The 14983-nt window shown below is 35.0% G+C and overlaps 1 protein-coding gene across 1 annotated transcript; it reads left to right on the forward strand.

Moving 5' to 3' along the window:
* Positions 1-502: 502 nt before the first annotated feature.
* Positions 503-7828, forward strand: LOC110713658 (probable prolyl 4-hydroxylase 10). The gene is made up of 8 exons (XM_021892119.1): positions 503-970; positions 1228-1315; positions 1909-2006; positions 2182-2279; positions 6340-6469; positions 6636-6823; positions 6914-7010; positions 7497-7828. Exons 1-7 carry the CDS (start codon positions 768-770, stop codon positions 6985-6987), a joined length of 879 nt encoding a protein of 292 aa, XP_021747811.1. The 5' UTR covers positions 503-767; the 3' UTR covers positions 6988-7010; positions 7497-7828.
* Positions 7829-14983: the final 7155 nt, after the last annotated feature.

The following is a 14983-nucleotide window of genomic DNA, read 5'->3' on the forward strand; positions in this document are numbered from 1 at the left end:
TTTACTGCCTAATTGAAATATCAAAAACCCCCAAATTAATTTACACTTACATGAACCCTAATTATTTACAATATGAAATTGGGGTTGAATTAATAACAGAAAACATGCAATTTCAATTATACTTAGCAGTTGTAACATAATCACGCAAACAATTGCAAAAAATTACAACAGAATTCATGAAAATTGCTTACCTTTTCGCTGTTAGTCGTCGAACAGTTCAATTGATTCAGGGCCGAGTACAATCTTCAATAATTTGATAATTTGAGGATGTGGGATTGTTAAGGATCACCCAAAATCAGAATTTGTGAAGAAAATGGCAAAAAAAAACTTCAATCTTCACGAAATAGATGTAGAAATGAAGAAGTTAGGTTTAAATCAATGGGAAATCGGGAGAATTTGGGGATAATTTAAAAAACTAGCTGTTATGGCGGGCCCCTCTGGCGGTTTCCGTCACCGGAGTTAAGCTTAGGTGGGAAAACTGATGTTTAATTTTTTTTATGAGGTGGTAAAGTAATTCTTTTTTTTTTAAAGGTGATAAATTCAATAATTTAGTTATTTGAAGGTGGTAAAAATCAAAATTTCGTTTGATTAATTGAATGCAAAAAATTCAGTTCCTTCGTTGAATAAAATTTAAAGCTATATCTCTCTTCCCCAAACTTCACTCTTCTTCTCCCTGCAAACTCTAAATCACCTCAGATCTTCCATCTTCTTCTTCATGCAATCAACTTAGGGTTTCTGCAAATCCATAAACCTCCAAGCTTTCAACAATGGCGAAACCGAAATACGGTCGTCCTCTACTTCGGAAATCGTCAACGCCATCGTCAACGCTCATATTCGCATTGCTTCTTTTGTTCTCTGTCCTCGTTCTTATCCTTCTTGCTCTTGGAATTGTCTCCATTCCTAGCATTAATCCTTCCGCTTCTCATCAAGTTAATGATCTCAATTCCATCGTTCATAATGCTGTTCACAGGTTTTGATTTCATCAATGTTTGAATTTTGAATTGAAATTCCAATTGTTATTGCTAATTCAATGTGATCGAATTTTTCGAGGGCAGCTGAATTATACTCTTTGATAAACACTCCAAATGTATTTAGATTTTGCGACTGATTATCCAACAACTAATTATAGACTTGTTTTGAAATTGATAATCGAGGAGATAAATTTGGAGTTTTTGGGTTTTGGATTTTACTTTGATTTTTGTTTAATTGATTTTATGTTGTTGGCAGGGTTGATCATGTGAGCAAAGAAAGAGATCAGCAATGGGTTGAATTACTATCTTGGGAGCCTAGAGCTTTTGTTTATCATAATTTCTTGGTATGTGTTCAAAATTATTTAGTTATTTACTTCATTTTCAGTTAAAGTTGACTTTTTTATTTTTTTTTTCGTTTTCTTTAGAATTGAGCAAAAGTTATGATGGTTAATATATACAAGTATAAGTTTATATTCACTCTATGTTATTGATTTGTTATGTTTTTGTAATATAAACATATCCTGCGATTTGCATTTCTTACATGAGCTATGATTTAATTATATCAATGTCCGTTTGCTGGTTACTTAGGGGTTTTGAATGTGTGGAAAATTTGTTTTGTAAGCTGGATCGATGGAGTTTCTATCATCGAGAATTGATTTGGAGAATTAATTAGTTTTACATCCAAGGTTGTTCCTTGTGTTGGTTTTCGTCGAAGCTTAATTTAAAATTATGGATTAACTATTGGTTGAGACATAATGCACCTTGTTTCACTACATTATAATGCATCATTGGAAAGAACATTTGGTGTTTGTCAAGTTGCATTCATGGAAGGAATTGAATGCATACTGAACTTTCTTATTTTCACAGTCTAATAGATCGAATTCTTTGATTATTAAAACGAAATTGAAAGCTTAATCAAAACTTTGGTCCTTGGCAGTCTAAGGAAGAATGTGAGTACCTTATCAAACTTGCCTCACCTCGCATGGAAAAGTCACTAGTTGTTGATGAGCAAACCGGCAAGAGTAAAGACAGCAGGCACTAATTTCTTTATTCCCTCTCCATTCTCCAGTCTCTGTTATCCCTAGTTCTCTTGTTTCCTCTGTCATTTAAAAATTTGCTGCCATTTTATGATGCCTATCTCATAGTGTTTTCCTTTTTTTTATCTTGCTGTCTACTTATTAGATTTTTTTTTTATTTTCTTCTCTTATAGGGTGCGTACTAGTTCAGGAACATTCCTTGCTAGAGGTCGGGATAAGATCATCAGGACCATAGAGCAGAGAATTGCAGATTTCACTTTTCTTCCAGTAGGTATGAAACTTAGAAATTTTTGTGTTATTGTTTGATAAGAACCATAGTTACTTAATATGCTAATCCCCTGCGACCATGAACCAAAAAACAATACTACCTCCGTTTCTTTTTAGTTGACTCGTATTCCTTTTAGGTTTTTTTTTTTTTTTAGTTGACACGTTTCCTTTTGGGGTAACTTTTTTACCTTGTATTTACAACCTACCCCACTTTTTTTTTTTCATTCTCTCTCACTCTCTCTCCTCTCCTTAATATATATGCCTAAATCAAACGTGTCAACTAAATAGAAACGAAGGAAGTACATTATAAGGAAAGTGGTACATTTTTCATTTTTGGTCTAATTAAATAAATTAGGTAGTGTGAATTGTCTATCTGTACCCAACCTCGTATTGGCAAATTAAGTAACTCTTCTAAGGCTTCTTTTTTGAAGCTTATATTACACTTCCTGTGCTTCACTAAAATTTCAACACTACTTTGACTCATGCACTATTCAAATACTTTTCTTTGGCTTACTTTATGATTTATAATTAAGGAAATAGTAATGGGGGATCGTTCTAGATTCACCTCGATTTATGAATTTGTGACACTACTTTGACTTATGCACTATTCACGTACTTTACTTTACCTAACTTTTACGACTTATGGTTAAAGAACACTATAGTCATGTGGGGTCTTTTTAGAATTGCCTCAACTTATGCATTTGAAAGCGTGAAATGTGAGTGTTGCAATTTCATTGAAACGGAGAAAGTATTTTAGTTCAACTTCCTTATCCGTTTCGGGACCGGGGGATTGGATTTTGAATTGTTAAGTTTCTATCTTGTTTAAAATGGGAGGGGAAGGAATAAGAAGGAAAAGAAAGGAAGGCGAGAGAAGGGAAAGAGCGACCTTCAGCTTCCTTCCAAAGCTCTCCAACAAGGGAGGGATGTAGTTTATTAAAAGGGAAAAGAAAATGGAACTCTCCATTCCTTTCCCTTTCTGTGCCCTATATTTTATTAGAATATGGGATAATGTATCCCTCATTATCAGAATTCAAAATCCTTATTTTTGTAAGAATCTACTTGTTGAAACTTGAAAGTAAGCTGGGACCTATGGCATGAAAGTAACAGTTCTCAGATACTAAGATTAGTTGCTTTCTTTTTGAAGCATCCTGGACAGGGTAGATATCTACTAGTGATGAGCAACCTTTGGCCTTTGATTTTACTGATTACTCTAAATCTCCTTAGCCACCTTGGTTCCCTTATATATGGATTGAGGGAACTTCAGGAAGCTTGCCAAGAACTTGTTAACCACTTGACCCTACTGTATATTGCAATTGCATGTACTTTTTTTGAGACTCATGTCATTACTGTTGGTGTATTAAATGAGTCTAAACTAGTCTAAGTGCAACAGCTTCAACTTTATATCTTTTACTTTTTGATTCGTGAAGGCTATGCCCTAATAACCTTCGTGCTTCTAGGTTTGGTGTAATCCATGTAATTGTCCATACCATATCACAGAATTGTGCTTGATTGTCTGTGTTCGTTCTGTACATAAGTTTACCAATCCTCCACTTTTGTTCCTTATGCATATGTGAGGAAGACATTTCCCACTTTTGTCTACCATATCCTTCCCTATCTACCGCTGTTTTTTTAAAAAGGTATAGAAAATCTACTATTTGTGGCAATCGAGAGCCAACTATTACAGCATTATGTGTCTTGATTAGTTATCCTAGTCAATCAATAGTGTCTATTAAATGAATGCCAATTTTTCAACTGAACATGCGCAAATGAATCATGCATGGTTTTGGTCTGTAAAAGAATGGGTTGCTTTTTGAGAATATATCTGCTGATCCAGGGCATACATAATAGCAAAAGCTTTCTAAATCTACTGTTATGATATTTTTTAATTTATTTTAATTTTTTTTACCATACCCCATCAGCTCTTTATTCTAACTTTGCTAGCTGCAAACTATGATGAATTACAATGTAGTCAGATTTTTGAATATGAATTTTCTTATTGTATTTGCATTTTTTAGCAAGTTATGTAGCTTCTTTTTCATCATTTTGCAAGGCATCAAATGATTAGGATGATGGATGTTAAGCTAGTTTATACTCAATGAACACAAAACAATGATAATTTTCAGGATAGCGAACTTCCTAGAGACCTAAACTATTTCCTTACGGCTTGTCCACTGGCCAATACTTAAATTTTATGAACCATGTTATTTTTTGAGTGGGCGGAGCAGTGGAGGAAGGGATGTGTTAGATACTTACGCGTGACAAATTTGTGCAAACTTCTCTGATCACCAATCAATGATAAAGAACTCTACTTTCAGTTTAACAAATCTTATGCTGTCTAGAGCCAAAGCCAAAGAAAGTAGACTGCGTAATATAGTCCAATTGCAATGAGAAATGGATTCTTAGCAATCAATTCAAAGGTTAAAGTTATATAGCTCCATTAACATACTCTCCAGACAATGTCTTTTGGAGACCTCACCTTGAGAAAAATAAAGATGTGGGACTAATCAGTACTGATGCGGGAGCTATCGTTCAATATGGGTTTTCTTGAAGATTCTTGGAATATTCAACTGTGAATTATTTGTAAAGAATTTTGCGATTTTCTTGCAAATCTTGAAGATTCATGGAGTTTAATTTTAAAACCTACACTATTCTTTAGTTATTATTAATTACTAGGATTTTGGCCTATGGGTTTTACCTTTCACTTGGGTTTTCCTATTTTTAGGCTTTAAGGGTTTTAGTTATTAAGATATTTATTTGTTCAATTTACTTATGTTAGGATAGAATTATTAGTTGATTACAAAAATGACTAGGTGATGAATTAGGATTCCTGTTCTATCTTTTCTTAGGATTATGATTATTAGTTTTCTATCTTATCTTTATATGGTTTTTCACCTGATAATTATGGGTGCATACCAAATTACCAATATAATTTTTGGCGTGTGCTTTGTTTTGGGAATGAATCCTTTGAGCGTTGCTTATTTGATTGTTAATATAAAAATATTACGATCATCTTTTAGTAGCGACTAGGAAGAGAATCCAATATGTGAGTAGGGGAAAATGAAGAGTGGGGGGAGTCATTAGCTGGTCGCGAACTTACCCACTCACAAGTTGCAAAGTGAGTGAATAAGAAACTATTTTCTACCTCGTATTTGACAACTCTTTGCTTTTACGACCTGAAGGGAGGGGTTAGTTTTATGCAAACTTGCTCGCTCACAAACTCAGAAACTTAGACAGTTCTTTCTCCTTGACATCTTATGCTAACTGGAACAGGAGCTAACTAGCCTAAGTTAATACATTCCAATTTTATGAAGAATAAATTCTAAGCAAGTAATTCAAATGCATACAAATTAAACTTCTTTCATATGATATTCTATATATAATTTCTCCCTATAACATCTTTTGGAGACCTGCCTTTGAAAAGAAAAAGAAGCTGGGCTAGTTGATAGCCATGTATTGTTTATTGTAGCAGTAGCCTGTATTGTCTCCATAAGTGATCCTGAATGATTCCATAAAAAAAATGTTGTGTTGTAGTCAAGAACCTTGTCCATCGCAGCTGGACTATATTTGAGGCTCAATGGCTCATAAGCATTCAAGAGGACCACTATTAGTCAAATTCTAATGGGATTTTCTCTTGAAAAGGCCATACTAGCCCAATGAGTACCAAATCAAGAGTTCGGAACAGGGAGTGGGATGGCTGCTTAGCACATAGCTAAAAACTTTCTTGATCTATGGAGCTACAATTTCTATGTCAGTGCTTTTGTGCTTTGATACATATTAGTTTTCCGTTGTTTCTTACTTATCTTGAATGTAACATATAGAGAAGTGATATTGATATTGTCATTGGTCAATGTAATGTTCCCTTAGTGATAAATTTGGTATGATATATAGGGGTTAAACTATGAGCCTATGACACTCTGAAAGAAATACTTTGTACTTGAGAATATTCTGGCAATGCCTAGATGATCCACACATTTTGTTCAACTTTCTGAATCATACATTTAACTTCTGACTGTCATTTGCAATCTAGACTAGTAACCTTAAATGTCTGATTGTTTTATCCACAGATCACGGTGAAGGTCTTCAAGTTCTTCACTACGAAGTGGGGCAAAGGTACGAGCCTCACTTTGACTACTTTTTGGAAGACTACAGCACTGCCAATGGAGGTCAACGAATAGCCACTGTTCTCATGTATCTGTAAGTTCTTCCTCTCGATTTTTATTTTATTTTATTTTTTATCATTCTCCTTTTTGTGTTCATGTCTCATCTCGAGATCTCTCACAATTTATGTAAAATGATGTCTTTATCAGTCTCTTTAATATTAATGATTAACTTGGGAATTAAATTCTGCTACACTTTATAGCTCTGATGTTGAAGAAGGGGGTGAGACAGTATTTCCCTCTGCAAAAGGAAACATCAGTGCTGTACCTTATTGGAACGAGTTATCTAAATGTGGTAAAGAAGGTCTTTCGGTCAAACCAAATAGGGGTGATGCTTTGCTGTTTTGGAGCATGAAGCCTGATGCCTCTCTGGATCCCTTAAGTTTGCATGGTTGGTAATTTTTTTGCTATACAAAACCCCTCTCTGCATACTCCTCTTGCAGCTCTACCATATGATCTGCTTTGTCCATCTTTGTTTCAGGTGGTTGCCCTGTAATTAAAGGGAATAAGTGGTCAGCCACAAAATGGATTCGTGTCAATGCATACCACTCTTGAATCTTCAACTGATCTGTTAAAAGGTAATACACTTTGTTTTACCACCACTTATTCTATCCTGATCTCTCTCTCGCACGCATCAACGCATGCATCCATGTTCAGCTATGTGATTATTTTTAGGTCATTTTCAATGACACTTTTGATGCAAAGTAAATAATATGAACATGGACACAAGTTGTGAGGTAGTCTGCTGGGTTTTCCTTTTATAGTTTCCCTGAAATGAAAGGCAATGCTTTGTTTCATATTTCTGGTGCCCAAGTGAATACTTTCCTTCATGCAATTCCTGTTGCTTTTATTTTTCTTTTTTCTTTCTTTTTTTTATTTTTTTATTTTTTTTTATTTTTTCCTAACATTCAATAACAGCCACAGCCCACAAGTTACTTCCCTCGTTTAAATCTAAATAAATGAATACATTGCCTTCTTTGCCTTTTCCATTTATCAGTTAATCTAAGCCTGTTTTGTCCCTAACAACCATGTACTTAAAGGTTCAATATTCATGCCTGTCGCAGGTCACATTCGATGTCAATTAACTAGTTGCTGTATTATGTGTATCAATTACCCAATAGATTGTTAACTATTGCTGAATCACGAGGCGCCAACCTGGCCATATCAAAGGAAGCTTACAATTTTGATGTTTGAATTGATTTTACACTGTATTTTTCTGTTATTAATTTTACTCATAGAATAAGTCTTAAAAAATATTGTATAACTATGTAATGTAGAGGATCTGATACGTGTGTAAAAGTTGTAATTCATAAACATGCGGTTATTAACTTATTATGGTCACTTTTGAGCTGCAAATATCGAAATAGAAACGAAACTCCGGACTTCACAAGTTCAACGTCATTTTTTGTAGGAAAAATTGTAAAAAAAACTACTCGCTTAAGAGGTTAATTTATGAATAACTACTCGTTAAAAAGTTTTATAAAAAGAACTATCCCTTAACTTTATAAAGTTTGGGTAGCATTACCCTTTTTCATTTTTCGGCAACTAAATCTGGCGAGTGAGACTCATTTGTTATTATTCTTCCAAAAAAAAATCATTCTCACCCTCGTATATATAAACCAGCCTCCTTTTCTTTGCAAAAATTTAACCCACAAAACCAATCTTTGTGAAAACCAAATTGTTTTTCCTTCTTTAATTGGCGATATTCTCAAAAATTTGGTTTTTTGGATTGAATTTTTGCAAAGAAGATGAAGGTTGATTAATATACACAAGGATGATAATGTTTTTTGTTGAGGAAAAATAACAAGTGGGCCCCATTTGTCCGATTTAGTTGTTGGAAAATGAAAAAGGTAGTGCTAAATAAAACTTAGCGAGTAGTTTGTTCACAAATTGACCGGTTCAGTGAGTACTTCCTAACAATTTTTCCTTTTTCTTGGAGATATATGTATAATTATTAAGGGTTTGTTTGCTTTATATGTTTTCAAATTTTTTTTTTTTTCCTAATAAACCCTCTCTGTTTCTTCCTTTTCATGAGAGAATTTTCTCCATCTATGCTTGGGATTTTTCTCATTTTGTGGGAGTTTTCAAATGATTTATGTCAATTAAAATGTCTATCCCACTTATCTCTTTTATTTAAGTCAATTTCATTGCCTAAAACTATGTGCCTTTCAAAATGTAACACTTTTTTTTTTTATGGAACAAAATGTAACATTTATCAAAACACGGAGGGAGTAATATATGTGTTTGTGTGTGTTTATTTATTTATTTTATTAGGGTACGTAAATATCTCATCCAATTACACCCGTTTTGCTAACATAGCTCCATTAATTTAACTATGGAGGACAAGTGGGAGAAAACCAAAAAAAAAAAAAAAAAAACTGAAATGTAGTATTTCCTCCGTTCTGTTAATATTGCAACAAGGAAGAAATTACGCATCCCAAAATACATTTAACATGCTAAATATCTATAATTGTGTAAGAGTAAAAATTATAAAAAGTTGATATTGTGAAAGTATTAAATGAGACGAATCCAACAAAATCACACTTGACTATATTTTGCTTAACGTATAACTCATATTATATGGTCAAACGAGAGTGATGAATAGTGCAAAAAGTCCATTGTTACAAATTAATAGAACGGAGGAGGTATTTCTTTTGCGGCTTTCAAAAGGAAGAAAAAAATTGTTTGCAATATTTAGAAAGTCGTAACATTATAAAATTCAATCCGAAGTCATTCCTTTGATGGCAAGTTTGGTTTGGTGATGCAAAATTGACCAACCAACTATCCCATGCCTCCCTTACTTTGGTAATAATTACGTAAAACATTAAGCAGCTGACATTATACGGAGTATTTTGCATTATGGAAATAAATCAAATCGAATTGACAAGAGATTGACCTTAAGAACCACCTCTAATAAAGGTTCACTTTGGAATAAACTTATCTACCCACCAAGGCCACTATATAATTAAATTACCCATGTAATTGATGTGCTAATAAATATAATTAACAAATTGTAAAATAAAAGCTAAAATTATTTCAAAAAAAAATAATCATATAAAACGAATAAATGCATATGCGCTATTGGCGCACTTGCATTCATTATACAACCCAATTTGATCATTAATAGTTACTTCATTTGTTTCATATCACATGACACATTTTAAGCACGTTTATCAATGTAAACTTTCTAATGCAAATATCCTTGATTTTTTTTTATTTTTTTTTTACAAGAAGAAAAAGGATTTCATTAATGAAAGATAATCAAACGGTATAGGAGTTTATAGGTACAAATGCGGAAAACATGAATCATATTCATATAGCACCTAATCCCAAGATCATGCATAACACATAAAGAATTAGAATTAATACCTTTGAAGCGTGATTCCACGTGCGATCGAACAAGAACAGGGGAGATAAAGAACCTCAACCGTGATTCCTTTACTTGGTCCACAGGCACATATTAAGACCTCCACTAATGCTAGTTAGTCGCAATCGAACACTTCAATTGACCTTCTATGGAGTAGAACGAGCAACGAACAACTCACGAACCACCACGAAGGGAGGAGTAGGCGTGTGGTACAGAGAGAGAGAGAGAGAGAGGTTTTTGGATTACTAGTTGTTTGGTGCACACTTAACTGTTAATTGTGTTGTGTCATACAACCCTAGACATGGAATTTATTTATAGATCTCATCTCTAAATAAGAGTCCTTGACAAAACCCAAATCCTAACTCTAATCTAACTATACTAGCCCAATCCAATTCATGATTGGTTACTTGATCATGAGACCCATAAATGGGCCTCTAACTTGCTTAACTCAATACCTTTGTCGTGTGACCTCATAGGATCCATTCTAGTGGGCTTTGGACTATTTGACTAGCCCAAAGATCAATGATTATAGTCTAGCAACAGATAATGACGACCCAAAAGAACGAACTTATTATCTCCATAATAGTGATCCTTGATATATCTAGTAATTGCACTTATCGAAGACAGAACTCCTTCAATCTCCCACTTGTCTGAGACAAGTGCACAATATTCAAATTCCTTAAGTCAATGTGCGTCGATTTGATAATATGATTGCATGTCATGTCGTGATCATATTAATCTACAAATCTTTTCTTGAGAAACTGAGTTAGAATTACAAAACAAATGATTACAAATCATATTAATCCATTTGAGTACGGCCATACATTTTCTGAATTCTCCCTCCTCAAGGGGCCAAGACACATTCCTAATTAAATAGGTAGACTCAATCCAATCTTGTAGCAACCAAGGCTCCCACTCAAATCATGAGGTAACCAGGAAACACCCCTTATATTCTCCAGTTACGGGAAGATGTTTGAATGTACACATTTACATCAATCATTGAATGAAATCAATGTTCCACTCATGTTAAAGGAATCCACTATATATCCGGAAGCTCTATACTTGAACTTCAAAGTAGATCTATAGTTCGATCATGCATCATTCATGCATACCCATGTGATTGACCGAGCTTCACTACGCTCCTATAGCCTAAGAAACAGCGTTATCCAATCAATCTTACATGCTAGTCCATTTAAAGAGATCATTTATGTCCACTTTAATGACTCTAGACTAGGAACTGGAATAATGTATGGATTTTGTTCACCTGTGGGGTTCATTCACCAGGTTATTTAAATAAACTAACATGACGAGTCCATCAATCCATAATTATTTTGGAAATTTTATTTAATATTGAAACCACGATTAAATAAGAGAAATGATAAATTTCTGATTAAACATAATTCTGCAAATGAACGTATTACATATGTAATAAGTTTTTTACAAAAACAAATACAACTTAAATTACATCATTAGCCTCAATCCAATTGCACTAGTGTGGTTCTCATGCTTAGGCAATGGAAGGGGTTTAGTATGTAGATCAGAGACATTCTCATCCGTATGAACTTTGCACATCTTGATATCTCCTCTGCCAACGATCTCTCGAATGAGGTGATACTTCCTCTCAACATGTTTGGATTTGAAGTGTGACCTAGGCTCCTTTGATTGAGGAATGGTGCCATTGTTGTCACAATGCGACTCTATTTCCTTTTGAGCACTTGGTACGATATCCAGCTTAGTTAGGAACTTCTTTATCCAAACTGCTTCCTTAGCTGATTCAATAGCAGCCAAATACTCTGATTCTGTCGTAGATTCTGCGACAGTGCTTTGCTTCGAACTCTTCCATCTCACTGCTCCTCCATTCAGACAGAAGATGTATCCAGACTGGGATTTAAAATCATCTCTATCTGTTTGGAAACTCACATCGGTATAACCTTTGACAACCAACTCATCTTCGCCATCATATACTAGAAACATTCCTTTAGTCCTTCTTAAGTACTTAAGGATGTTCTTGGCAGCTGTCCAGTGTGCTTCTCCTAGGTTTGCCTGAAATCTGCTACACATGCTTAGAGCATATGAAACATCCGTCCTTGTACAAATCATGGCATACATTATTGACCCTGCTGCCGAAGCATAAGGTATAATCGCCATACGTCTTATCTCGTCTGGTGTAACCGAACATTGAGATTTACTGAGCGTAATGCCATGAAACATGGGGAGAAATCCTCTATTGGATTTTGACATCTCTAACTTATCAAGAACCTTATCAATATAAGTTTCTTGGCTCAGCCCAATCATCCTTCGAGACCTGTCTCGATGAATCTTGATTCCCAAAATGTACTCGGCGTCGCCAAGTCTTTCATGGAGAAACAACTCTTGAACCAGTCCTTGATTGACTCTAGCATTGGTATGTCGTTCCCCATGAGAAGTATGTCATATACATACAAGACTAAGAATACTATGCTGCTCCCACTGGACTTCTTGTATACACAATTTTCCTCTTCGCTTTTGAGAAAACCAAACTGTTTGATTGCTTCATCAAAACGAAGGTTCCAACTCCTTGATGCTTGCTTCAATCCATAAATGAATTTCTAAAGTTGCATACCTTTCCAGGATTTTCTAGATCTTTAAAACCCTCAGGTTGTGTCATATACACTTCCTCCATCAAGAACCCATTCAAGAAGGTGGTTTTGACATCCGTCTGCCAAATTTCGTAATCAAAAAATGCAGAAATCGCTAGAAGAATCCGAATGGACTTAAGCATTGCTAATGGAGAAAAGGTTTCATCATAGTCAATACCGTGAATCTATTTGTATCCTTTTGCAACCAGTCTTGCTTTATAGATGTAGGCATTTCCATCCTTGTCTGTTTTAATCTTGTAAACCCACTTGCAACCAATAAGTTTTACCCCATTAGGAAATTCCACTAGGGTCCACACAGCATTTTCAGACATCGATTCCATTTCGGATTTCATGGCCTCAAGCCATTCATTTGAGTTGGGGCTCGCCAACACTTTCTTGTAGGTAGAAGGTTCCTCATTCTCCAATAAGAAGATTTTAGAATCCTCAGTTCACAAAACTTCAATAAATTGTTTGTTTCTGATTCTGGCAGACCTACGTGGGGTAGGAGAAACAATAGAAATGTTCTCTTTAACTCTTTGAAGATTTTCGCAAGAATTAGATTCAAGTGGGACGATAGGAGTCTCGCTAATTGAATTAGCTTGCTCCGACGTATGATTATGCGCCCTCGCCTCTGACGTGGTGTTATCCACATCCATTTGTTGCTCGTCTCGAATTTCTTCGAGAACTACTTTACTCCCACTTGTCTTTCTAGAGAGGAATTCCTTTTTCTAGAAAGACACCATCGCGAGCAACAAACACTTTGTCATATGTGCGATTGTAAAAGTAATACCCTTTTGTCTCTTTGGGGTAACCCACAAAGAAACATTTGTCTGATTTAGGGTGTAGTTTGTCGCTTTGTAAACGTTTTACATAGGCTTCACATCCCCAAATCTTGAGAAAAGACAAACTTGGAACCTTTCTATTCCATATCTCATATGGTGTCTTTTCAACTGCTTTGGACGGGCTTCTGTTCAGCACTCTAGCAGCTGCTTCTAGTGCATATCCCCAAAATGATATGTGTAGATCAGTAAAGCTCATCATGGACTGAACCATATCTTGTAAGGTCCTATTCCTCCTTTATGACACCCCATTTAATTGTGGCATCCCTGGAGGAGTTAGCTGTGAAAGTATTCCACAATTAATCAGATGTTCATCAAATTCTTGGGTTAAATATTCACCACCACGATCAGATCTTAATGCCTTGATTGTTTTCCCAAGTTAGTTTTGTACCTCATTTTGGAATTCTTTGAACTTTTTAAAGGTTTCCAACTTCTTCTTCATTAAGTAAACATATCAAAATCTACTTAAATCATCAGTAAAAGTAATGAAGTATCTATATTGACCCCTAGCTTTTGAACTCATTGGTCCACACACATCCGTATGTATGAGTCCCAAAAGGTCACTTGCTCTTTCACCTACACCCGTAAAGGGTGACTTAGTCATTTTACCAAGCATGCATGACTCACAATTTTCAAATGATTCATAATTAAATATTGAAAGGAGTCCATCCGTATGTAATTTCTGGATGCGCAAGCCTACAATGCCATAGGTAAGTTAGGTTTGAACCATTTGTTCTTTGCATTTTATGATCTATGTTGTAGACATGAGTTGTATAATTACAGACATACAAACCATTAATTAATTTTGCTTTAGCATATAACATATTTTCTTTGGAAATAAAACAACACTTGTCTCTTATTTCAAAAGAAAAACCTTCAGTATCTAAAATAAGAACTGAAATAATGTTCTTGGTAATTGTTGGAACGTAATAACATTTATTAAGAACCAAAAGTAAACTAGAAGGAAGTCTCAAATGATAATCTCCAATAGCTAGCGTAGCAACTGTTGCTCCATTTCCTACTCGGAGTGTGGAGTGTGACTTCTCCTTTTGCTAGCTTCCTACTTCCTCTAAGGCCCTACATGTTATTAACAATGTGAGCTCCACAATCGGTATCGAATACCTAAGTTGAAGAAGAAGTAAGATTTATTTCTACAACAAAAACATCAAGTAACTCCTTACCTTCTGTTTTCCCTGGTGTATAATGGGGACACCCTGGTGTATGGCGAAGTCAATCACCACAATAGAAGCATTCGCTTTGTCTCCTTTTCAGGTACTCCTCATCATGGTTGAGTAAAAGGTTGACTAATGTCACAGTCGAGCCCTCATCACAATGAGTGAGCCTAACTATATCAAAACCATCGTAGAGTGAGAACAAGATTATGTCATGCGCGGAGTCATCATCGAACGGTTTCCCAAGGACTTCCATTTGATTGAACAAATCAATCATTTCAGTGACATGGGTCCTCACTGACTGACCAGGCATGAGTTTCTTAGCCATTATCTTACAATGAACATTGTAAGCCTCATACCTTATACTGTCAATCCAGGAATAGTAAATCTGAGGAATCGAATTAACGACCTCTTTTACATTATGATCTTTGAAGCCTCCACTTCCTATTGCCCTAATGCCACCTCGAAAGATAGCACAAATACATTTATACAAGTTGGTTAGCTCATAGTTCCTGAATCTTCTTTTCCAACAATTTGGAATAGATTCTAAAATGA

Source organism: Chenopodium quinoa, unplaced genomic scaffold, assembly GCF_001683475.1.
Source record: "Chenopodium quinoa cultivar QQ74 unplaced genomic scaffold, ASM168347v1, whole genome shotgun sequence".
NCBI lineage: Eukaryota > Viridiplantae > Streptophyta > Magnoliopsida > Caryophyllales > Amaranthaceae > Chenopodium > Chenopodium quinoa.